Source organism: Puntigrus tetrazona, chromosome 15, assembly GCF_018831695.1.
Source record: "Puntigrus tetrazona isolate hp1 chromosome 15, ASM1883169v1, whole genome shotgun sequence".
In the NCBI taxonomy this organism is placed as follows: Eukaryota; Metazoa; Chordata; class Actinopteri; order Cypriniformes; family Cyprinidae; genus Puntigrus; species Puntigrus tetrazona.
In genome coordinates, this window is record NC_056713.1 from 13,635,531 (window position 1) to 13,660,179 (window position 24,649).

General features: G+C 37.6%; 1 protein-coding gene across 1 annotated transcript in view; it reads left to right on the forward strand.

Moving 5' to 3' along the window:
- LOC122358500 (unconventional myosin-XVIIIa-like) overlaps positions 1-24,649 on the forward strand; it is a 63,321-nt gene that overhangs the window by 31,440 nt on the left and 7,232 nt on the right. Inside the window, 23 exon segments of the mRNA XM_043258318.1 lie at positions 3,377-3,520; positions 4,366-4,455; positions 5,186-5,305; positions 5,703-5,814; positions 8,045-8,172; positions 8,965-9,074; positions 9,076-9,117; positions 12,260-12,383; positions 12,517-12,555; positions 12,557-12,718; positions 13,186-13,296; positions 14,506-14,610; positions 15,533-15,550; positions 15,553-15,681; positions 15,762-15,875; positions 18,093-18,209; positions 19,395-19,478; positions 20,539-20,676; positions 21,605-21,652; positions 21,654-21,791; positions 23,090-23,108; positions 23,111-23,228; positions 23,885-23,929. Of these exon segments, the coding sequence (XP_043114253.1) occupies positions 3,377-3,520; positions 4,366-4,455; positions 5,186-5,305; positions 5,703-5,814; positions 8,045-8,172; positions 8,965-9,074; positions 9,076-9,117; positions 12,260-12,383; positions 12,517-12,555; positions 12,557-12,718; positions 13,186-13,296; positions 14,506-14,610; positions 15,533-15,550; positions 15,553-15,681; positions 15,762-15,875; positions 18,093-18,209; positions 19,395-19,478; positions 20,539-20,676; positions 21,605-21,652; positions 21,654-21,791; positions 23,090-23,108; positions 23,111-23,228; positions 23,885-23,929 (2,255 nt within the window).

Genomic DNA, 24,649 nt, shown 5'->3' on the forward strand with positions numbered 1-24,649 from the left:
TGAAAAAGTTCTTGACTAAGTACTGGGGCTTTCTATTGCTGGCGGATTCACTGTTATGCTTTCTGTAAAATTACTGTCCCAACAAAGAGCCTTGTCTGGATGCCTCTGAATCACAGCAACCTGTCCCCAAAGGAATTTATTTCCTTAGAAAGAAATCTTTTGTCAAGCACATGTCAGAAACCTGTGCTTCACGCAAGACTGAGTGATCAGTCTAGGGATTTGTACTGGGTTGTAGCTGTAGAAAGTCTTCTGATGGTCTGTAACCTCAGACGCCCAAGAGCTTGTCAATATATAATAAATATTACAAGCAAAAATGCCTTCCTTTTTCTGACAAGTTGAAATCTGATTAAATGGTTTTATGTAATCTCTGGAAGGAAAGGTACACAAATAATCATATTTGAAAATGAAATAATCACAGGGTTTGGATTTCTGGATAGTGACATTGGATCTTTTAAAAATTAATTTGCAAGGACACTGTTTGAGGAACTAGAATTAAATATCCACAAGCAGATTATTTTATATTATGCCAGGTTTTAAAGGTATGTTTGTGAAATCATTGATACTTTATTTGCCTAACACTGCCGCAAATTGACATTCTGTCTGTCTTTTTTTATTTAAAATATTGTTTTTTGAAAAATAGGCATTAACTACCTTTTGTTATTTTTTTAAGGAATACTTTTATTATTAAATTTATTAAAAGTGACAGTAAAGACATTTATACATTTCTTTGGCTCTTTTTAATTGTCAGATAGTTAAATGTATCAAGATTTAATATTTCTTGTGCAGCAAATCAGCATATTTGGATGATTTCTGAAGGATCATGCAACACTGAAGACTTGAGTAATGGCTGCTAAAAATGCAGCTTTATCATAATAGAAATACATTAGTTTTTGTAAATTATAATACTATTTCACTGCATTTTCTTGTCAACTGAATGCATCCTTGGTGAGCATATAGGCAACTTCTTTCAAACACATCAAAAAATTGTACCGACCCCAAACTTTTAAATGGAAAAATAAAAATTACATATGAATTATTTATAGTGTTTTTCAGCTAAATAAACTACAGTCAGTTATTTTACACCTTGTAAGATGGTCTTCCAGTCCGTATGTGCAAACTAAACCATCATTCTGATTAAAAGTCTGGTTATGTGACACCACAGAGGCTGACTTCGTGATGAAAACCGAATCTCAGTATCCTCTTCCAAATCTAAAAAAGTGAGCGAAATGTGGAAACGTGTGATGGAGTTATTTCTGGTTTTATAGGATGTATTTAATGTCAAGACAAGCAGTGTTGAGTTGAATTGTTACCGCAGATCCCTGAGAGACGTCCATGTGGGACCAGGTTTCCTGTGGCAAACCACAGTTGCCACAATGCAAAATCAATTTGCTTGTTTCTCTCTCAGATCGATAATGGAGGGATCTCAGCACCTTGAAGTCTGCTCCAGTTTTAGAGTGCGTGCTAAGACTCCAGTCCCTCCAGATTTCTCTGTCTTTCCTCTCCTCCTTTCTGTTTGTCTCTGTGGGGGGCATTTGAAAGGAGAACAACACGTGGGCTTCTTTGAAGCTCGCCGGCTCCTCCCCAAGTTTCTTTGACATTCAGCCAAAATGACACTAGAGGGAGCTGGGAATTTCACGAATGCCAATCGTGTGTCTAATTAACTCACTGCCTAAAGACACAAGCTTTCACTCCAAGTGTGAACAGGTGCCCTCAAATGTCCTCGTGTTCATACGTGCGGATGAAGGCCACCTGCTGATCCGTATTCAGATTCAAACCACACACCTGTTGGAAGGGTTGTGGCCGATTTTGTTGGAGTCGCATCCGCTCCTTCTAGGCCCCAAGGCTCACAGGCACCATTTCCTCCAGACGGCCATTTTAATTAGGAGGCTCTTCCTGATTTCTCCGTCTCTTACAAGCTGTTTAGATGGCTGTTTGTGGCATTTGTTGTGGTCAAAGCGTGGCAAATGAGCTGTGGTGCATATGTCGGCCACGCGTCGCCTCTGTTCTGTGCCGAGGCTTTCTCTGCATGACAAATTAGACATAGCTCGAACGCAACGTGCACGGACTCGTCCCGTTAATGTGCTGAATTGGGCCTGTCTAATTGGGTTTCCAGATAATCCTCTATTATTTGAATCGTCCCTGTTCCTGCAGCATGTAAATCTTATGCAGGGTTTAAATCAGCTGCCAAGTAGTATTGAAGTTTAATTGAATTACTCAGAGGAGCTTGGGGCTTTTGCTTCGAGCTGCATTTCTACACAGTTGGTACGACTCCAGAATCACTCCTCTGTATAACCTTCTGACGGCCCCATTGAAGAAAATGTGTTTGTTTTCCAGTTATTTTTCCTGTGATCAACACAAGTAATGGGTGTTTTGCTGAGGGTTACTATGTAAGCCATGTTTATGTCCACTTGATGGAGTAGAGCAGCTTTTTCAAACTGAGTCTAAAGTGGAAATAAGTGGGTTGCACACTGAGATGTTTGACTATGTGTTCATGCAATGTTAGTAATAGTTCTTGACCTGAATTAATTAGCAATTTTATTTATTTATTTATTTAATTTATGGACAAATTACACAAAAATGTTTTTTACATATACATACACATTTAGATTTATAAATTCTTATAAATCTCTTAATAATACTGTGCAATTAATAAATAATGTTATGTTGTAAATTGATAAGTAGGACTACCTAATGTGATGATGAAGAAAAAAAATTACAATAATGTAATAAATGTAGTGTGTGTGTGTGTGTATATATATATATATATATATATATATATATATATATATATATATATATATATATATATATATATATATATATACACACACACACACATTTCTTTTTTTTATTAGTTTTCTGTGTATTACATTTTAAACTACATTTAAAATTTATTCTAATATGATAATTCTTAAGTAGGTCTGACGTAATGAATAAAAAGGAAAAAAAAAAGAAAATGCATTTTTTTATATGTATGTTTCATTTAAAATATTTTACAAATATTATATTAAATAATAACATTTTAAACTTTTTGCGAAATATTAATTTACTTAATACTTTATTTAATATTTCATTGTAAAACATTTTGCCTCCTCTTTTTACCTCACTTGGTGGTTCCTTACATTTAGAGTCAATAGTCACACCCTCAGACTTATTGCGGGCCGTACCGTGGACGTCCTGGAGATGAAAAGGTCCATTCAGTGCTGGTTTCCCAAAGGGAAGCTCTTTGACTGTGGGGCCCTGGCCTCTAAACACAGGCCTGCTATTGTCCATCTCCGATTAGTTTGAACCACTGTACTTCACAAGACCTTACAATTTCTCACAAGCACAGCGGTGGAAGAATATGCAGTCATAAACACTCTGCTTTGTTTTTCAGATCCAGGACTTGGCAATCCGCTGCATCCAGAAAAACATCAAGAAGAACCGGGGTGTTAAAGGCTGGCCGTGGTGGAAGCTCTTCACCACCGTCCGTCCTCTCATCGAGGTTCAGCTTACAGAGGAACAGATCCGCGGCAAAGACGTAAGCGCCCGTCATCCTCGCTAACCACTTCAAATGCTCTAAATAAGCATGTCATGTACAGGTTTTGCCTTTTGACAATAGCACAGCTGAATTTAAAGCCCATCTGTGTGGCTTTTAATGCCCCTCTCGGTTTCTCCGCCCCGCGGGGGTCCCTCTCAAATTCAACTGTAGCTCTCAGTCGCACCCGTCTCTTTGATTACCGTCTCTGCGGCTTCGCCTCAATCCGAGTGTTTGTAGAGTTGTGTGTTTGTGTGTGTGTGTGTGCGGAGAGTGGCAGGGCTGTGTGTATGCATACATTACCTATGTAGCTAGCTGGATCAAAAGCAACTCTGCTTCCCGCGGGGGAGTGCATTAGCATGTCACAGAGCGTGTGCGCGTGCGTGCGTGTTTCGTCCGCTGGGCCGCATCCCGCTGAGTGCTTGTGTAGCCATGCAGTCAGGCGTGCTCCTGCGAGAGACAGACGGGTGCTGACACTGCCTCCAAACAGTCTGCTTTTAAAAAACAAACACAGAGTCACTATCTCCTCTGCACAAACAGCCTTCAGAGCTGCAACCGATTGGCTGTAGCCTGCAGTTCTCTCAAGTTGGCAAAAGAAAAGTTTAGGGAAGTGGGAGGAGGTTTGCGGTAGCAGAGACGCAGGGCAGGGTTCCTACCTGTCTGTCATTCTGTTACCGTTTCTAATTTATCTCACCTGTCTATCTCTATACTTGGCTAAATATAGTGGCTGTCATTGTGTCTGAATGCCTGACTGTCTGTGGTCATTTTTCTACATATCTGCTGAATTTTGTCATCCTATCTTTCTGACTGTCTTATTGTGTTCCTTTGATTGCCTGTCTGTCTTTTAGGAGGAAATTCAGCAACTCAAGTTGAAGCTGGAGAAGGTTGAGAAGGAGAGGAATGAGTTGAGACTCAATAGTGACCGACTGGAAAGCAAGGTTAGTGCTGAAACGCAATTCACTTTAAATTAAATTGAATCTGAACTGGATTTGAAGGTAATCTCAAGTTTACGAGTTTGTCACATAACAAATACCAATGTTTTAGTAAGCCTTGCCAATGGTATTTCATGATTCTAGATAACAAATTTGTGACAACAGCAAAAATGACTAGGATTACATTAATTAGTAAGTTTCGCTTATGAAGTTGAGTATTAACTTCATATAATATCTTTTCATGATTTATTATTCAAGAAAAAAAAAAACTAAAGGAAAAACGCATGAATTTAAACATGTGTTCTATAAGATTAAACGGCATAACTTCAAGCATAATGTAAAACATATTTTGATAGGTACGTAGGGTTTTTTTGTTGTCGTTTTTGTCAGTTTGATACCAAAGCATAATGCATCCTCACATTTACATGTCCATTGTGAGGCATCCACAATAAGATTCCAATGTCCGGTTATTTCGCCACATATATAGTATTGCATCAGTATACAAAATAACACTTCACAACACTTCAAAATCTCACACACACAATCGCAGATCCCTAGACCTCACGCCGTCACCATCTCTCATCTGTGTGTGAAATATGTGAGCTATGATACAGATGTAAAGTGTTACATATGTGCGTGAAATGAGCTCATACACAACTCTAAAGTTTGCATAGAGCATGTGTGACACATCTAGTGGACGCGCACTTCACGTTCACTCATTAAGTGTGTGTTTCAGATCACAGAACTCTCATCAGAGCTCGCCGATGAGCGCAACACGGGCGAATCTGCCTCGCAGCTGCTGGAGTCCGAGACCTCGGAGAGACTTAGGCTAGAGAAAGACATGAAGGATCTACAGGTACCGCACACACTCATCTCAACAGAAAGAGAGTTGTGACTTGATGGTTTTCAGCGAGGAAATCTTCTCATGCCTGAAATAGATATTTTCTACCAATGCACAGACAATGCAGTTCATGCAGCAGAGCGTGAGCCGTATACAAATTGTGTCGTCTCATATTAAATATCAATGTGAAAGATGTAGTGTGTGTGTGTGAGCGAGAGACTGCAGGTGTTTGTCTCTGTATGCCTGGAGTGTGTGTGTGTGTGTGTGTGTGTTTTTATGTGTCTCTTAGGCTCAAGGTTGCCTGTGTGAGCAGATGGTCTGAGTATTTCCCTGCAGAACAGAAAGCTGATGTGTTCTGCGTCTGACTGTCTGTGTGTGTGTGTGTGCGTGTGTGTGTGTGTTTGCTTGTCAGGCCAAGTTTGACGCTATGAAGAAGCAGATGGAGTCTATGGAGATGGAGGTGATGGAGGCACGACTCATACGGGCATCAGAGCTCAACGGGGAAATGGACGACGACGACACTGGTGAGTTTGTGATGTCACTTCCTGGACAGAGGAAGTTTGGAATCAAACGGGAACCATGAGGGATTCCCTCATGATGGCTAAGCTGTGAGCAAACTATCAAAGCCTTCCTGAATGGTTTTGGCAGAATTGAAGGGTTATCTGGGACGATTTCCATGAATGTGGCGGCTCATGACTCTCTGGTGAGGAGGAGAGCTTCAGGTGTGCTGAGCGTTTCAGCGTGGCACCTCCAGACAAATGAGAAAATAATCTGTAGCATCAGAGCTGCTGCTCCTCATTAAGCTGTTTATATGGAAGTGCCAGGGGGCACTGAAAACACCAAACATACGCACACTCGCTCTCGCTCGCTCTCTACATGTCTCTCTTACTTTTTTCGTTCCTTTATACTTGTGCTTCTGGAACTTTCCATGAAGAGGGAAAATTTGGTTTGTCATTTTTTTTTTTTTTTTTAAAGTAGAGACAAAAATCCATGTGTTTTGCTTTGAGAACTGTTAGATACAAAAACTCTATCTAACATAAAATTAACCTAGCGTGAAAAGAAACTTTTAAACCCATCAGATCAATTTTTTGGGCCCACCCGTATCCAACAATTCAATAGATTTACCATCAAACTTTTGCTCAAGCTTATATTCAGTTTGTAAAGTAATACTTTGCACATTTTGAATCTAGCTTGACAGATTTTCTTTTTTTTTTTTGTAATGCCGAATAGACTAGACCCATTTTGCCTCATGATATAAAGACAACTAAATTATTGTATTTGATTTTTCCATTTTTAACAATATTGCAGTGTTAACTGCATTAATCAAGATTATATGTGTGTGTGTGTGTATATATATATATGTATGTCTGTGTGTGTGTATGTATGTATGTGTGTGTATATATATATATATTTACTGACAGTTTTGCACTTCAAGAACAGGGTTGAAAACCACTGTTTTACATTCTGTTTATATTAATATTGTATTAATAAAAAAAACTAAGTTTCCTGAAAAAACAACAGTTTTCTGCATTTATAATAGTAAGAAATGTTTCTAGTGCAAATCAGTATATTAGAATAATATCAGCAGAATCTGAATATCGTGTGACACTGAAGACTGGAGTGATTGCTTTTAAAAGTTTACAGGAACATTTTGAGAACATTTTCAAGAACTTAACGTTCACTAAAAAGCCTCGTCAACCACAGATATTTCTTATTGGAGTATACTATTAGAATTTATTATAATATTAATATTAATATAACTGCATTTTTTGCAAATGTTATTTAAAAAAATAAAACATAACTGTCTGGCTTCATTGTCGGTTTATGCTGATAATCTGCGGTTGATGATCAATATTTTTTGAAGGTTAAGGACTTCCTTTCATTCAAATTTGATGTAAAGGGAAATAATTAATTTAATCCATATTTTACACCTTATTCCTGGAAAGTGGCTTCTGTTTTTCTCCCCTCAACATAAACACACTTACTCTTACTGCTTCTTCCTCAGTCCTTCCTATTTCTTATATTGTTGCTTATGAAAGCCTGACCGCGATCATACTCAGTAGTGCTGTTCTTAGAATCACCTCTGTTATGAACTGAGCTCATTTTAATGCATGTGTCAGACCGGTGACGGCTTGTTCTCATCTCAGTGTCACACAGCTGATCTCTAAGGCTTAATGCTAATCCACCAACATTTGATTTATTCCCTTTCCAGCTATTACGTTCTCTATTGGTAATGTGGATTGGCTCCATTCCGCAAGCCACCTCTCATATCTAAGTTTCAGAGCATTTTATTTTTCTGCTTTGATTTATTAAATTGTGTATATTTGACTTTTTTCCCCCAGTTTGTTACATATCTGTCGATTTCATTTTGTGTGAGACATGATCAAAAAGATTGGAGTGAAATTTCCCTGGCAGAGGTCCATAGTTTAAACCTTGGCTCTCTTTAGGGAATGATCGTGGACAATCTGGCCCATCTTGAAAATCATATTGCAATTATGATTCCAAATAATATGATTTAACTGCTTTATGACAGACATCTGACATCTCAAATTGCACCACAAACTACAAGTGCACTGAACCTGTTGAGATGGAGTACTTGGACTATGCGCAGCAGACAAAAGGGTGCTGCCACTTTGCTTTGAAGCACCGACATATTTATTTAATTAAAAAAAGAGCCTTTTGCATTGGAGTAATCGCACAAGGCCATCTCTCAATGAATTGTGAGGCCATAATCATCACTGACTGTGTTTTTAGGTGGAGAATGGAGGCTCAAGTATGAGAGAGCCATCAGAGAAATCGAGTTTACCAAGAAGAGACTCCAGCAGGAGTTTGATGATAAACTAGAGGTTGAGCAGCAAAACAAGAGGCAGCTGGAGAGAAAGGTAAAGACGTCTTAGGCACGCAAAGAACATTTTTACACACTCAGATGCTGACAGCTCTGGTCTGGTACACAATGCAGGCTTCATATGTAATCCTGGACCACAAAATTTAGGTCAAAGTAGCAATAGATATTGTATTTTATTGGGTCAATTTCAACATGTCATTATATATATATATATATATATATATATATATATATATATATATATATATATATATATATATATATATATATATATATATATATATATAAATAAAATCATTAGGATATTAAGTAAAAGTCATGTTTAAGTTATTTTGCAAAATTTCTAGGATATTAAGTATAAAATATCAAAATTTAATTTTTCATTACTAATAGGCATTGCTAAGGATTTAATTTGAGTAACTTTAAAGGCTTTTTTTTTTTTTTTTTTTTTTTTTTTTGCACCTTTAGATTTAGATGCTCAAATAAATGGAGTTCTCAGCCAAATATTGTCCTATCCTAACAAACCCTTCATAAATGGAAAAGTTTACATCTCAGTTTTGTTTTGTTTTTGTGGTCCAGGGTCACAGGTTTGTTTTGTATCATTATGAAATTAATATCCCTTCCCAGCATCCGTTTTGACTTTACTCTATCAAAATAACCAACATGTCATAAAGACTCAGATTTGACTCGTATTGTCAGTGTGGTCCAACACAACAGCATGTACTGTCTCAAGCTTGAATGTATTAGCTGAAAGTCATACATCTAGACAAGACACACATTGGATGGACAGATCCACCTGTACAGACTCACTGAGAAACCGTGTGTTTAGCTGACAGACCTGCAGGCAGACAATGAAGAGGTGTGCAGCGCGGCGCAGCAGCTGAAGAAGAAATGCCAGAGACTGACAGCCGAGCTGCAGGACACCAAACTGCACCTGGAGGCAGCAGAGCCGCAACCATGACCTGGAGAAAAAACAGCGCAAGTGAGTCAGACTAGATAAAGATTCACTAACAAGAGTGAAGAAATGATGAATTCATGATGCAGCAAGCTATTTTGATGCTTGTATGTTCCCACCCAAAATGAAACCCTATTGGCACAAAATCCTGTTCTTAATGACTGCATTTATAAATTTAGGTTATGATGACCATTTGCTTGCAAAGCCTGACATAGTGAAAGAAACTCTCTATCTGCTAAGAATATAAATTATACAGAAAACTGATTCAAACTGGTATCCTTTTTTTTTTTTTTTTTTTTTCTCTGTATGTGAACCAGACTACACAGGTCGTGTTATATTTGTTAGACAAAACAAATGTTTCTTGCCGTTATCTCTGTAATAAATAATATTTAAAAAAATATATACATATACATTTACACACAAACACACAAGTCAAGCCCAAAATTATTCATACCCCTGGCAAATTCTGACTTAAAGTTACTTTTACCCAAATGATAAGACAATGTACAAGAAGCATCATTCTGGAAAAAAATTATTGCTGAAATGTTCAGTGGAGCCCAAGGCCAAGTTTCTCTGCAGACTGCCTGATGTTGTTGTTGTTGAGAATTTTGATGTATTGCTCCTTTTTTCATGATGCCGTTTACTGTGATTAGGTTCCCTGGTCCACCCGTTGAAAAACACCCCTCAAAACATTAGTTTCCCATGTTTGACAGTGGGGATGGTGTTCTTAGGGTTGAAGGCATCTCCTTTTATACGCCAAATGAAGGCGATATCATTGTGGCCAAACAACTAAATTTAGTTTGTTAATAATTCTTTGCACTGTAGCCACTGAAACTTCAAAACATTTAGATATGGTCTTTAGCCCTTTCCTGACCTGTGAGCAGCCGCAGGTCCTCAGTGAGCTCCTTTGTCTTAGCCGTGATTGTCCACAAACCAACAGCAGAGAGCTTCTGTTTTTCTCCTGTTGAGTTTATTAAAACAGCTGATCCCTTGAGGGTAATTACGATTTTCCTAATGCTTGATTTCTGGCTTGACTGTATATACAATATTTGTCAACCATATAACTTATAACCTTAAAGAAATTATTTTATACATGAACAGCTCAGTCTACATTGTGTGGTTGAATGAGTTAATTTTTAATGAGTTAAAACCCATAGGATTGAAGAAAATGAATGTATGAAGTATATTATAAGCATGCACTGCATGTTGTCAGCTGCTTTAAATGCACAAAAACTCTGTGAATTCTCATTGGCTTTTAATGTATTCATCATTTGTTGGCTGGAAAAATGTTCCAAAAAAATTCCAGCGAGATTGTTTCTTGCCATTTATTTTTATAGTTGTGGTGTGGAAATCTCTACTCCTTATAGAATTAGAATGATTATAAAAACGTTACAGTTTCCATCCTTGTGTGTACAAGCCTTAAGAGTAGTCCACCAGTGCCTCGGTAACAAGCATCTCAAAATTAAATCTGCAAGTCTGTCATTACTTAGAGCAGAAGGCCATAAGCAGAGTGCTGGCGGTGTGTGAAGGTGCTGCAGCTAAGCCTCTTTAGACTCATGAGTAAACAGGCGGAGGCTGTGCCTGTCACTGCGGAGGGGATGTGTGAAAGTCCACTCTAAATGAAATGATCGGCCCGGGGCTCAGGGTGACGGCGGATTTAGCCAGTAGGAGAGATGGGGGGAGGGCAAGGAGAGCGGTCCTTCATCTCTCTGTGGGGCTTGGATTAACACAAAGAGTTGCATAAGACTCATTTACGGGATCATAACAGGGCCTTAGAGAGAAGGGGGTGGAGAACAAGAGAGAACTAGGAAAGAGGAAAAGAACGAGCTGATTTTCCTCTAAAGCATCACAGCCCCCCCTCGCTCATTGTTGCCCACTTACAAGTTAACCCAATCAGAACGCTTTTCCTAATACCCCTCCTGACACACACGTCACACACAATACTGTAAAGCTTAGATGAGTTTTAGTTTCTCAACACCCTGCTATGCTTGGCTATTTAAAGAAAAGCAGGTATGCTATTTTTTATATTGTTGTTTTGTATTATCTTTTTGTGTATTTCAGGCACATTAAACTTGTGATTTGATTTATAGTGATTAGAGAGATTAGTGATTCAAGAATTAGAAATTCGCTTTAGTTGTTGTATTGTTTATATTTCGACTAGTGCTCGACTAATATGGGTTTTTCAATGACAAATACAGAACTCTAAAGAGCAGGGAGGCAGATGTACAATTTAATGGCAGCAACTTGTATGAAATACATTTTTATTAATGGCGGAAACAGATAATTTAACTTTTGTATTAAATTTCATTTTAAAGTGGGTTGTGGATTTTTATTACTTTGTTAAACAATATTTGCTTTGTTCGCCAAAAAAAAAAAAAAAGTGATCCATTGACATTAGCTCAAAAATGTTTTTTGTTAAGTAATGTCTTGGTGTGTTTTGTCTGTACAATGAAGTTCAGTGGAAATCCAAACCTTTTGCTTACTAAAATGACTCAAAATATCTTCATTTTGTCCCTCAGAAAAAATAAATGAGTACATTTTCCTGTGATTTTATTCTAATGGGTCTTTCACCAGGAGTTTGATTGATAGACGATCTGACCAATCGTAACAGCGAGTTACCATTATGTCCGATAAACAATCCAGTAGATTAATGTTGATGGACTTGAATACAGTACAGGTCTTAAGTGAAGTGTCAATTGTTTATACACCTTATTCTTCCTGTAGAAATTGGCATGGCCATTTTTACATTTTACGAGTCTTATTAGCTGCACACAATTGCTAATTTTGCTGCTTGATATTGCAAATTGGTCTTCCAATATTATTTTAAGATATTATCTTTTTAAACACACACGTTTATCTTTTACTGCACATTGTAATTCTTTTTGTTATTTCCATAACCTGAAAGTCTCATCTGTAGGCTTACTACTGTGTTGTAGAATTAGGCGATACATTTTTTCATATTTGGTATTATATGAAAGCCTATCATGGTTCTAGTTTAATGCTTTTAAAATTTATTTGTGAATCATTTGATCTCAACAAATCAGATGCAATTATGGCAGCTTGTTTCACCACATCAGAACAGAGATTAAAGCATCTTGAAAGCATCTTTGTGCCATTGTTTCCTCTTTTTTTAAAATTTTGTGTTTTTGTGTGTTTGCAATGTCTGCAGGTTTGACTCAGAGCAGACTCAGGCTCAAGAGGAGGTGCAGAGAGAGAAGAGTCAGCGGGAGAAACTGAGCAGAGAGAAAGACATGCTGACCGGGGAAGTGTTCAGCCTCCGACAACAACTGGAGGTCAGCAACCTCTCTTATATCATCCTTCTTTGTTGTCTCGCACTCACAGATTTTCCTGGCTGTGACGTACTCGTGTCTGTGTGTGCTGAGGGCAGACTGTGTTGTTCTAAATGAGTTTTTCTCTCTCTCTCAGGATAAGGATCTGGAGATATGTGCTGTCAATCTGAAGCTCAGAGCAAATGGAGGCAGAGCTTCAAGATCTAAACTCGCAGGAGACAAAGGACGAGGCGTCATTGGCCAAGGTTAAAAAGCAGCTTCGTGACCTTGAGGCAAAGGTCAAAGATCAAGAAGAAGAGCTTGATGAACAGGCTGGAACCATTCAGATGCTGGAGCAGGTAATCAAACTTACTATTGCATTTTTTTAATCTTGGGGAGAACTTTATTAATTTTCGCTAACTTTTTTGTTTTCAAACTTTATCTAAGAAGTAAAACGCGTGCACGCACACCACAGTCCACTCATGACATCATGTCACGAGAATAAGGCTATACGTTCTATGTAGCTGCCTGATGTTTAATGTATTATTTCTTGAAACGATGCACATTCTCCATGCACACAATTTTCACCTGTCATGCGTAATATGCTAATTCATGTAAATTCAGCTGATGTGTCGGTATGAAGAAACTGTCAATATTCACAGTCTGCATACATTATAATAATAATTACAAAGCATTTTATTGGCCTGTGCGACAGGGATATTTTGCATATGCATCTGTATGCATATAGAGTCTGTTCTGCTGGATTCCAATGCATGCGGAAGGTGTGGATTTGTATTCACTGAGCTGTTGATGTTGTGACCTGCAGGCCAAGCTCCGTCTGGAGATGGAGATGGAGAGACTCAGACAGACGCATTCGAAAGAGATTGAGAGCAAAGACGATGAGGTGGAGGAGATCAGACAGTCCTGCAGCAAGAAGGTATGATACAGTAAACAATAACTGCTAATAATCATTATAAACCTCTGGAATGTTAGCTTCATTGTATATTTGAATAAAAATATTAATATATATCATTTATCATTACATTTCCGTGTTCATGTTATGCAAAATTTGTGGAGCTGTTTGTAAATCAATAATAATAATAATAATAATAATAATAATAATAATGATGATAATAATAATACTAGTAGTAGTTATATTAGTATTATTTACTTTATTATACTATTATTAATGTCAGGTAATGTGTATTAGATATTAATATTATTTTACAGTAAATATTAGTATAAAGTTAAATATTTTACTGCACTGTTAATAATGCATTACTATATTAATGGAACATTTATTGTTTTTGTCATTACTATTATTATTATATTAATGCTGTCAAATGGATTAATCACGTCCACATTTGTGTACATAATTTGTAAATATTTTGTATATGTAAATAGAAATAACAATATTTGTATATATAAATATGAATATTTATTATTTATATATTATTTACATGTATACTTATGATATTTGTATAATATATTTATCACATAATGTTGTTTAATAAGTAATATAAAGATGTAGAAGATACATAAGATACATACATAAGCTCCCATACACATATACAAGTCACTACTTAAACATGCCCAGAATACTCTGCAACTGGTTTCAGTTCAGGTGAGTTCAGTTTATAACATTTTAATTGCTGATGTTCAGTTCTTATGCAGAGCTCGTTTCAACTCCTGTACAACATAAATAAACAAGACGTATTCGGCCATGTGTTGAATAAGAATTTCCATTCAGGGTTGTTCAGCTCAGCTCTTGTTGCAGATAGCGGCTTTCACATTTGTGGAGTGTCTTTGCCGCGGAGGTGCAGATAAGCTGAACTCATTGAGTTTTGTTTTGATGTATAATTCATAGGGGCTGCTATTTTATTTTCATCACGTATAGCTCACCTTTCCCTCCTCTCCACTTAAACAATCAAGCTGCCAGTACAGTGCATCCCATAATTACCCTTCTTTCTCACAACCGAGTCCCTTGATTGACACTTGAAGGTGCTCAGAGGCATCTAAAGACACATTTAAGGAATGTGTTTATATGTCTGGAAAGGTGGTATATAATTAGATTGACTCTTCAGGGCAAACCTACTTCACAAAGCCCTCCATGATGTTCTGTTAATATGCTTGTGTGTGTGAGCAGCTCAAGCAAATGGAGGTGCAGCTGGAGGAGGAGTATGAAGAGAAGCAGAAGGTCTTGCGGGAGAGAAGGGACCTGGAAACCAAGCTGATGAGCGCTCAAGACCAGGTACAGCACCCGACTCTCTATATACTACACATACTGCGCTACATTTACAGTTAGTCATTTAGCAGATGCTGTTGTCCAAAGGAGAACAATGGGAGCAATCAAAATCAACAAAAAGAGTAATGATATGGAATTCCTAAAACAAGTTTCAGTTAGCTTAATGAAAAGGTTTTTAAAATTAGGTAATGAATAAAAAAAGAAAACGGATAGACTAGAAAAAATTTAACAAGCTAGTTTTAATTGCATAATAAATAAAAAGAAAACAAATGGACTACTTAAAAGAATAAAAGTGTTGTGTTATGAAAAGTTTTTTTTTTTTTTTTTAAAGAATAGAATTAGAAGAGAGAGTGCTAAAATTGGAGTCAAATAAAAACCAAATACTGTATAGTACTGTATCAATATTTAAAATTTGTTAATTAAGCCTTGAGTCTTGATAAATATGTACAGTATTGTATAGTGCAAGAGTGATTTTTCATGTCATAATAATACTTTTATTTAAAAAGGGCACATTAAATTGATCAAAATTACATTTTAAAATTGTAATAATTTTCAGCAAATTACTGTTTTTCTGATCAAATAAATGCCACCCTTTTGAGCATAAGAGACTTTTAAATTCTTTCAAACTTATAAAGACTTATAAAGGGTATAACGGTATAAACATGTAAAACCAAACATCTTTCTGTAAATCACTAGTAGGGAAAATCAGGTAAATAATGCTGTTTTGTTGTTTATCTACTGGGGTAGTTGTTACATTCAACTGCAAAAACATAAAAATAACATATCCTTTATTAACAAATAATAATTTGTGACGGTTATGTACAGTGCAGTCTAAAATCCGGTTTCTTCATTTTTGAACGCAACTGGCGTGCGTTAAAAGAGTATATTTATATATAACTTGTATGTAAAATGTCCTTGGTGTTTTCAGGTGAGCCACAGAGATGTGGAGAGACAGAAAAGCGTCTGAGGAAAGACCTGAAGCGTACAAAGGCCTTGCTGGCTGATGCCCAGATCATGCTGGATCACTTGAAGAACAATGCTCCCAGCAAGAGAGAGATTGCTCAGCTCAAGAACCAGGTCTGTTCGTCGGCTCCCCTGGCTTCTGTAGTTAACACATCATATAACATAGTTTATTTATCTGTTTGTGCTCTTCCCAGCTCGAGGAGTCGGAATTCACATGTGCTGCTGCCGTCAAAGCACGAAAGTCAATGGAAGTGGAGATTGAGGACCTCCATGTCCAAATGGATGACATATCTAAATCCAAGCAGGCGGTAAGAAAAAAAGTCGCGTTGTGCTTCTTTTAAATTTGAGTCGTTTCTCGCACAGAGACAAAGGACACCACCTGTCTTCATCCACCATAGGTGGCAGCCAGGATGTCATTTCAATTATTTACAGCAGGGAAATGATTTCCGCCCATAATGGCACGTTCCCAATGTCAGCTCTAATTTGAACAGGATGTATCGGCGTGAAATGTATTACACTTTAATAATTCCGTCATTGGTTCAGTATTATTTCAGCGTGAGAAAATGGTGTAATTGTGTCTTCGCTGTAGCGTATTATGAAGTGATATCAGGAGAGACGGATACAGCCAAATTCTGCAGATGCTGTTCCCCTGACGCCGTCTCCATATTGTTTTCTATTTTTTTATTTATTTTTTTTGTACTCGTCGCCGCCTGTCATATTTGCTCAGCTCTCTGGAGCAAGAGACACTCTGACAGAAGGGTGCAGTGAACATTTTAATTTTCTATAAAGCCACAGCCAGGCTGAAGCATTGTTTTTGGTGCAGAGCGTTTTTGTGGGTATTGCTGAACCTGTCTCTCTTCTAAATATTGTCATATTGATTAGCAAGGCCATGATAAATGGTCTGGTCATGATGGCTGTGTGATTAGCTGCAGGTCTGTCTGTCACCCCTCCCTTGGGGGCTCATGGATTCCACTAGAGGATTTGAAGGTGGCACATAGGTTTGATACAATACACCTGCCAGGCGGAGTTTAAAGGTGTGAAATGGAACAGTACAGACAATAAGGAATATCTTTTAGCAGTATCTTGTGTTAAAAGAGAAATCTAGCTTTACTGTGTAAGTATAATCCTGCAAAGCCAGTACATGTATATAATTTATGAAAACCTAAAAAATGTGAGATTATCGTGATATTGATGCTATAACCACAAGCACACTATAGTATTGCCATAAATATTTACATTACTATTCAGATATCTGTTTTGTGTGATTTTTTTATGCTCTCACAAAAACTTTTTCTGTTTTATACTGTTTTATACAACAGCGTTTTAGTGCCATATAAAAAAAAAGAAATAATCTAAAATGATGAGATTAAAGTCAAGTTTATGAGAATAAAGTCGAAATACTACGAGAATAAAGTATATAGGCTACTCTCAAAATATTAGAACTTTAATTTCTACAAATTAAATTCTTGAAACATGTAGACTTTATTCTCAGATCATTTTGACTTTATTGTCGTAATATTTTAACTTTAGTTTTGTAGTATTTTAACTTTATTTTGAAATGTTTGAATTTTAAACATGTAAAATTTACATGTAATACTAAGAATAGTTTATGGTAATACTGTGAAATAGTAATATTATTTATTATATCAATTTAACTTGAGCATCCTGAATAAAATTATGATTTTTTTTTTTTTTTAATGCTTGTGCACATACAGATAATGCAATTTTCACATTTCAAAAGATTACTGAAGTCATTTACTTTTTAGGTCTTTTAAAGAAACAGTAGGAGTCTGTTTTTGATCAGATATTTTCGGTGCATATCAAGGAAAGTCAAATTATTTTTAAAAAGTGCAGAATATCATCCCTTTCATTTTAATTAATTTGTCTGATTTTTTTAAAGAGATTGAAAGTATGAAAGCAATTGCTTTCATGAGGATGTTTTTACAAAATATGCTTTCCTACTTTTATGCTCACTAATTCATAAGTAATTTTGAGCGTCTACATTTTTTTGAATACATTTGAAAGTTACTCCTCAGAGATTAGCTGCCTGTATTGTTGAGGTAATTATTATTGAATGGAATTAGACCTCTGATACTGTTTGACAGAGCAGGCAGTGAAGTGTTCATCTCTAATTGGAGAGACGGTTCTGTGTTCTCAGGGATTTGTACAATGCAAGCAGCTACTGTTTGGTGACGGGGAGACAGGAAAATTATCTCTTTAAGGAATTAAAGAAGCTGGGCTTTCAGTTGCTGAAGTCAGAGTGGTTAGATGCGTATGTTCCTGACATGCAGAGGTTTGAGTCCGACTGTGTTGAGTCTGTGGCCTATATGCTGCTGTTTGTATTAATAGAAATAGCTAAAAACACATTCTGGAACGCAGTTTGTTCCTGACGCATAAGCTTAGGACCTGCCAAAACATCAAGCATTTCAATCAGGTTGATTTGTTTTCCATCTCTCAGACATTTGTTGTTTCAGTTTGAAGTCATATTTGTGTTTGTCTTGTGCTTTTGTTTGATTTCCTTGTAGCTTGAGGAGCAGCTGAGTCGATTGCAGAGGGAGAAGAATGACCTGCAGTCCCGCATGGAGGAGGATCAGGAGGACATGAACGAACTCATGAAGAAACACAAAGCCGCTGTTGCCCAGGTAACTCTCTTTCATCATCGCACACAGAGTAGATGTACATATGCGTGTATGTACAATAGTTTTTTTGTTATCATAAAAATTCACTACGAATAAAATGTTACTTAAAAAAGCATACATCAAATTAAATATTGAGAGAGAGGCATGTTTCACACTGCAAATGTTTCACAAAGCCATATTTCACAGGTTAGGCCATTCACAGTGAGGAGAGTGCTATGTGAAGTGCAGTGTGAAACGGGCCTAAAAAGCATTTTTATTCACAATTGTGTTTTCAATTATATATTTTTGACACTGTGCATATTTGCGTGCTACATTTTTTCAGCATATTTGACATTTTCCAGTATGATTCATCGCGTTTCTCAGCAACATGCAAATGAAATCGACAGCATTGTTTAGCATGTGCAGATGAACCACTTTGTATTTCTGTATTTGATTGGTCGCTCGTGCCAATGTGAAGAGTATCACTGCAGCGATTGTCGTGTATTTAAGAGCGTGGGTTGATTGTCATTAAAAGTGTTTTAAACACAGCATGCTGCTATGGCAGCGATGTAGAGATGACTGATGTGTCTCCACAGACCCTAAGTAAACAGATCCTCTCCATTGGAACAGCCTTATTCCCTGGGCTTACTTCACCAGCTCTATGGTTCATTTATGGGAACACTGCGCAGGTTTTGAAACACAGTCGCAATCATACTTGAAACGTTCAGACAGTCTAAGTAGTTAACTCTCTCTGCTTCATTTCACTCACGCTTCTGTTAACATGCCATTTATTGCTGCCATTTTTCTTTAAGATGTCATTAACAGACCATAAGATTGCTTGTCTGTCAGTAGCTAAATAGTTTGCAGTGTGCTGTAAGATATATCACCAAAATAACATATGATCATGTGTAGCATATTTCCCACTTCTTTGGCATGTTCTTTGCGTGCCGGTTATAGAATACCAGCCAGTATGCATCAGTATAAGGAAGCAAACGCAGTCTAGCTTTATAAACAATTCATCGCTATCACTATCTTTTATTTCAGTCATTTGAATATTTCATACATACAGAAGGCGTCGCCCTTAAATATATAATTTATATAACATGACAAACGACTTTCAGATCACTTTAAATGGATAAATATGAAGGGTTCAGTTTGTCCTGTGATGTGCAGAAGATTTTGACCTCTCTGTGGTGTATTCTTGTGCAGTCCTCACAGAACCTGGCCCAGATCAGTGACCTGCAGGCCCAGCTGGAGGAGGCCATGAAGGAGAAACAGGACGTCCAGGAGAAGGTGAATTCACTTTGGCATCCATAGAGAAATGCATATTCAACACTGCATTCTCAGAGTACATCCTAGCTGGACTTAAGCATAGTTCAGCTTTGTCATTTGACTATTTTAATGATAGGATTACACTCTTCCCGTTCAACATTAGGTTTGTTTGCCTTATAGCAGAGCTGCTGCGACGATTGGTGTATGACATCAACGTACCTTGAGAGCGTTTGACAGCTGATTGTTTCATATGCTCTTTATAATCGCTCTTGCGGTACTTTGATGTCATCCACCAATCAGTCGCTGCAAGCATAGATTCAAGTCAAACACTCCTATTGACTCTTTAATGATAGGATCAGACTCCACTTCCTCAGAAAATGTAATCTTTAATTATATGTTCAGACTCCTCCCCTCAGTGTTTGACTCTTTGAAGATAGGCTCAGGCTCCAATCATCTCAACCGTTGACTCTTTAATGATGGAATTAGATTCAACCGTCTCAGAATTTGAATCTTTAATTATATGAATGGACTCCGCCCCTCAGTATTTGACTTTTTAGCGATAAGCTCAGTTTTTAGCTCTTTACATATAGAATCGTTCTTCCCCTCTTGACTCTGCACTCTCAGGATCAGACTTTAATGTCTCATACTGTAGGGAACAGTTTGTTTCTCCCCTCACAAAACTCAAAGTTGAGTAATTTGCTCAACGACTCTGGCCAACTGTGTACTCAGATAAATTATTATTCTTAGCACAGAATATTTTCACTCTTTAAAACGACTGTGGCAATATGCAGACATGGCACAGTGATGGGGTTTGAATAATAGATTTGAGACCTGTGTAATTGAGCAAATATCATAACCTCAATTCTGGTCTGAACTGGGTTGGACCCATCACTCAATGTAGAGCAGTGGAGCCGTTTTAAAGGCTGATAAAGCAGGTAGGCCTTGTTAAACACACCCCGTGGTGGTGAGGGCTTTGTCTCTTTGAGCCATTGCTCAGCAGGTGATAGTTATATTCAGTATTTCCATGTCCTTTCTCAGTGTGTTTGTGTGAATTCTCACTCCGTAAGTGTGTGTTTGGCAGCTCACAGCCCTGCAGAGTCAGCTAGAGTTCCAAGAGCAGTCCATGGTGGACAAGTCTCTGGTCAGCCGGCAGGAGGCCAAGATCCGTGAGCTGGAGACCAAGCTGGAGTTTGAGAAGACACAGGTCAAACGCTTGGAGGTGAGTTGGCAGGATGCATGTTTTTATGTGGGTTGCTGGAAGTGTCAAAGGTCAGTGCGCAGGCATTGAATTGTCAGATAAGACTGAAATTAATCTACACACCCACCAGGCCTTCCCGTTGGCCCACGGTATAGACCTTTAACTCTTGTTCTAAAAGTGTTTAATAATTCTCCACCAAAAAAAATGTCACTGTGAATTGAATGTGAATTATTTCCGACCCCCTCTGTATTTTTCAAATTAACACTGTCCCATTTTTAAAGATGAAATGCGTTTCGTTTTATGTGTGATATTTCATGTTGCGGAGGTCATCGTTTTTGCATTGTACACAACTAGTGTAATTAATGTGTTTCCTCTAATGCACATTATTTCAGCGTTTTGTTTTGTTTGATTTGATGGGGTTTTTTTTTTTTTGTTCCTTAAGTGACATTTTCCAACAGCCGGTACTCTTCATCGTTCATCTGTTTGGTGCTCCTGCTCACCTGCAGAATTACAATTGGCACTCTGCACAAATTACAAACGTCTACTGCGCCCACAGCAAAATCTGTCAACAGAAGCGATTTTAAAAAACGCTATTATTACTGATTTGTTGGACGTATAGCTCAGTTCAGGCTTGGGCAATGTTATCTCTAGAGGCAGCTTGTTTAAACCGTGCCCATCCAAAGCTGTAAAGAATGTCTGTTTTCCTAATCTGTAGATATTTCTCAGTTTGGATGCCAGCGCAGCCCACCTTTGGTGTGAAAAATCACAGAAAAGTTGCTGTGGAAGTTATTTGGAGTTTCACACCATATGGATAGCTTGACAATCTTGCATATTTCAGTGCTAGACTTGCAGGATTCTGTAAACAACCACAGTGGATCCAGAAACACTTAAGCGATGGTGCATGTTATTTCTCCGTATCGTGTTAAATAAATGATTGCGTCTTCTGCAGAGTCTTGTAGCGAGGCTGAAAGAGAATCTCGAGAAGTTGACTGAGAGGCAGAGACCAGCGCAGTGCCAGCGAGAATCGGGAGAAAGAGCAGAACAAACGTCTCCTGAGGCAGATCCGAGACGTCAAAGAGGAGATGGCCGAGCTGGCCAAGAAGGAAGCGGAAGCCAGCCGCAAGAAACACGAGCTGGTGAGAAGCCTGTTTCTGTTCTGCTTCACTGACGTTCTCATTCTGAAGTGTCTTGAAGGAAAAGTGCACCCAAAAAACAAAGTTCTGTGATTGTTTACTCAACTTCATGTCATTCCAAAGCAGTTTAGCTTCTTTCTTCTGCAGAACATAAAAGTAAATATTTTGAGGAATGTTAGAAATTACATGGGGAAAAAAAAAACCATTTTCTCAGAATGTAGTTTTTTATCTTTCATGTTTGGAATTACATAAGGGCAATAAATGATTGCAATTTGAAATTTTGAGTGAACTATACCTTTAAACGTGACAAAACAGAAAAGGTACATGCACCCTATATGGACCCTCTATATAACAGGTTTGATTAAACCTTTTAATTTCAGATGTATCATAATATTATAGCATACGGTGACATTCTAAAAAATGGTTGGCAACAAATTTTGGCAACAGGGCTCTTTTCTATTCCATGCATGATGTGAGGTCCATAAAGAAATTATTTATTTGCGGTAGTGAGAATGAAATTGATTGGCCTTCATAAAGTTCAGACCTGAACCGCTTTGGGATGAATGGGAACAGTGAGTCCATCGACAATAGTGCCTGACCTCATGGACCTCATGCTATTTTGCCCACAGCCACTATGGCCGATGAATACAGAATTTGACTTTGTCAATTCAGATATTCAGAAAATAGTACAACAAATACACAAATTATTACATTTTGATAGATTTGTTATGCGTGTTATGTAGAATAAATATTTAGTGTCAGTTACAAAATAAATAATTTAATAAATAAATGGGTGCACTAATATTAAAATTCTGGCTAATACATTGTAGCTACTAATTATATTGGCCAATAATCCATACAATTAAATTTTCTTGTACATTTTGTCTAAAAACGTTTGATTAAATTGTTTTAGGCATCACATCATGTTATTGTACAGCTATTATTTTGTATACTTATGTAGTATAGTATTAATATTTTGAAACTTTATTTTTATATTTTTCTTTTAATTTAGTATTTTTTTATTAGTTTGTTTTTAATATTTCTCTTTAGCTATAATTTATTTTTGCATTAGCATTAGTCATTTTAATTCTTAAACCTAGTAACACTGACGTACTCATGAGGAAAAATTAATCTTCACTTTAAGATTCATAAAAGATTATCTTTGACAGTAATCCTAAATTAATCGATGTTTCAATAATACCTTTTAAATCAATGTTAGATGACCATAGCACAGTCTAAATGCAAAAATAGGCAGAAGCAGTGCCTTTTACTTATACTGAAATGTAACCCTGTCTCTTCAGGAAATGGATATTGAGAGTTTGGGGCGGCCAATCAGAGTCTCCAGGCAGATCTCAAGCTGGCCTTTAAGAGGATCGGAGACCTCCAGGCTGCTATTGAGGATGAGATGGAGAGCGATGACAATGAGGATCTCATCAACAGGTAACACTTGCTGCTTTGAGGACTTTATTTAATGCATACCTCAGGAGAGCTTCATGTGTATAAGCGAGTAAAAAGAGATAGAAAAGAGAGAAGACACTATCTGGATGAATGCACTGTTCACTGAGCTTTTGGAGCGGCAATCAGCGAGCCAGTCTCAGTCTCAGTCATCTCTTATTCACACTCTCTTAAATATTTATGCCTCGAAAACTGCCGCACATAATTTGGAGCTCCTTTTTTATGTACTTGGCCTCATCAGTCAGAGGAAGTCATCTCCATTCAGCCTCATTCCGCGCCGCTCTGCTTCTCTCAGTGACCTGCACCTTACTGCGCAGAGCTGAGTTTATTTGCTCGTTCACGTGCATAGAAGAATTCAGTCACCCAAATAACAGGAAATAGCACCACACTCATACTTCACAATGGCTACAGAAGTCAGCAAAGGTCAGAATTCTGGGTAAACATCTTGAGAAATATGTAGCACTAGAAACCTTTACACCAGACATGATGAAATATCAATCACAAGCTGTTTTTAAGACTGTGACTTATTTTTCTTTTTCTTTTTCTTACATCCATTGTTCTATATTTTTCCCATTTGAAACTCACTTATTTCTGCTTCTTGTTTTTCTTTTGTTTGTGTTTCATTTCCCTCCCACCTCCAGTTTACAAGACATGGTGACTAAGTATCAGAAACGAAAGAACAAAATGTGAGGAGTTAACGTTTGAACTCACTTTAACATATTTGAATTCTCCTTTGCCCTCACAGGAAGATGATGCAGTATGCATGCAGTCATTTTCGAAAACTGAAATGCAGAATAGGGAATATTCTGTATTGTAAATCTCGATTTCGAAAATACTAGAAGCACCATGTTGATACTGCATCACACTTCCGGGCATGACAACTAACATCACAAACATGGTTTTCTCCTTATTATGCACGATGCCTCATACATAATGTATGCGTACTACAGACTGCATGCTTTTTCTAAGCCAAGCATGCTCCCTACTCAGTTACTCTCCCCAGATGCAGTTCCTTTACCCTCAACCCCTGCTTTATAATTTTGAACTTTTGGATACCTGGTGCTTCAACATTGGGACTTGGATTCAGTGATGGGTAAGAGCCATTTTGAGTACAGGCCATTGTGTAGTTACATCTCTGCAGGGTCCATACCGTGGTCTATCCCCTGGCTGTCTAACTCGAGAGCCAGAAGGGTCCACATGCAGACTTATTGGATGCTGGAGGGCCTTGTACAAACATCTGTGAGGGGTTGCTCTGCCCTCCCTCCTTCTTGGCCTTCTTTTACCTCTCTTTCTCTCTCTCTCACTCCTTTGAATAATTCACACTTCTGTTCTTGGGACTTAGCAGCCTCTTAAGGCAGGAAAGGAAGGCGTGTTCCTCATCAATCTTTCAACCATGAGGACTAAAT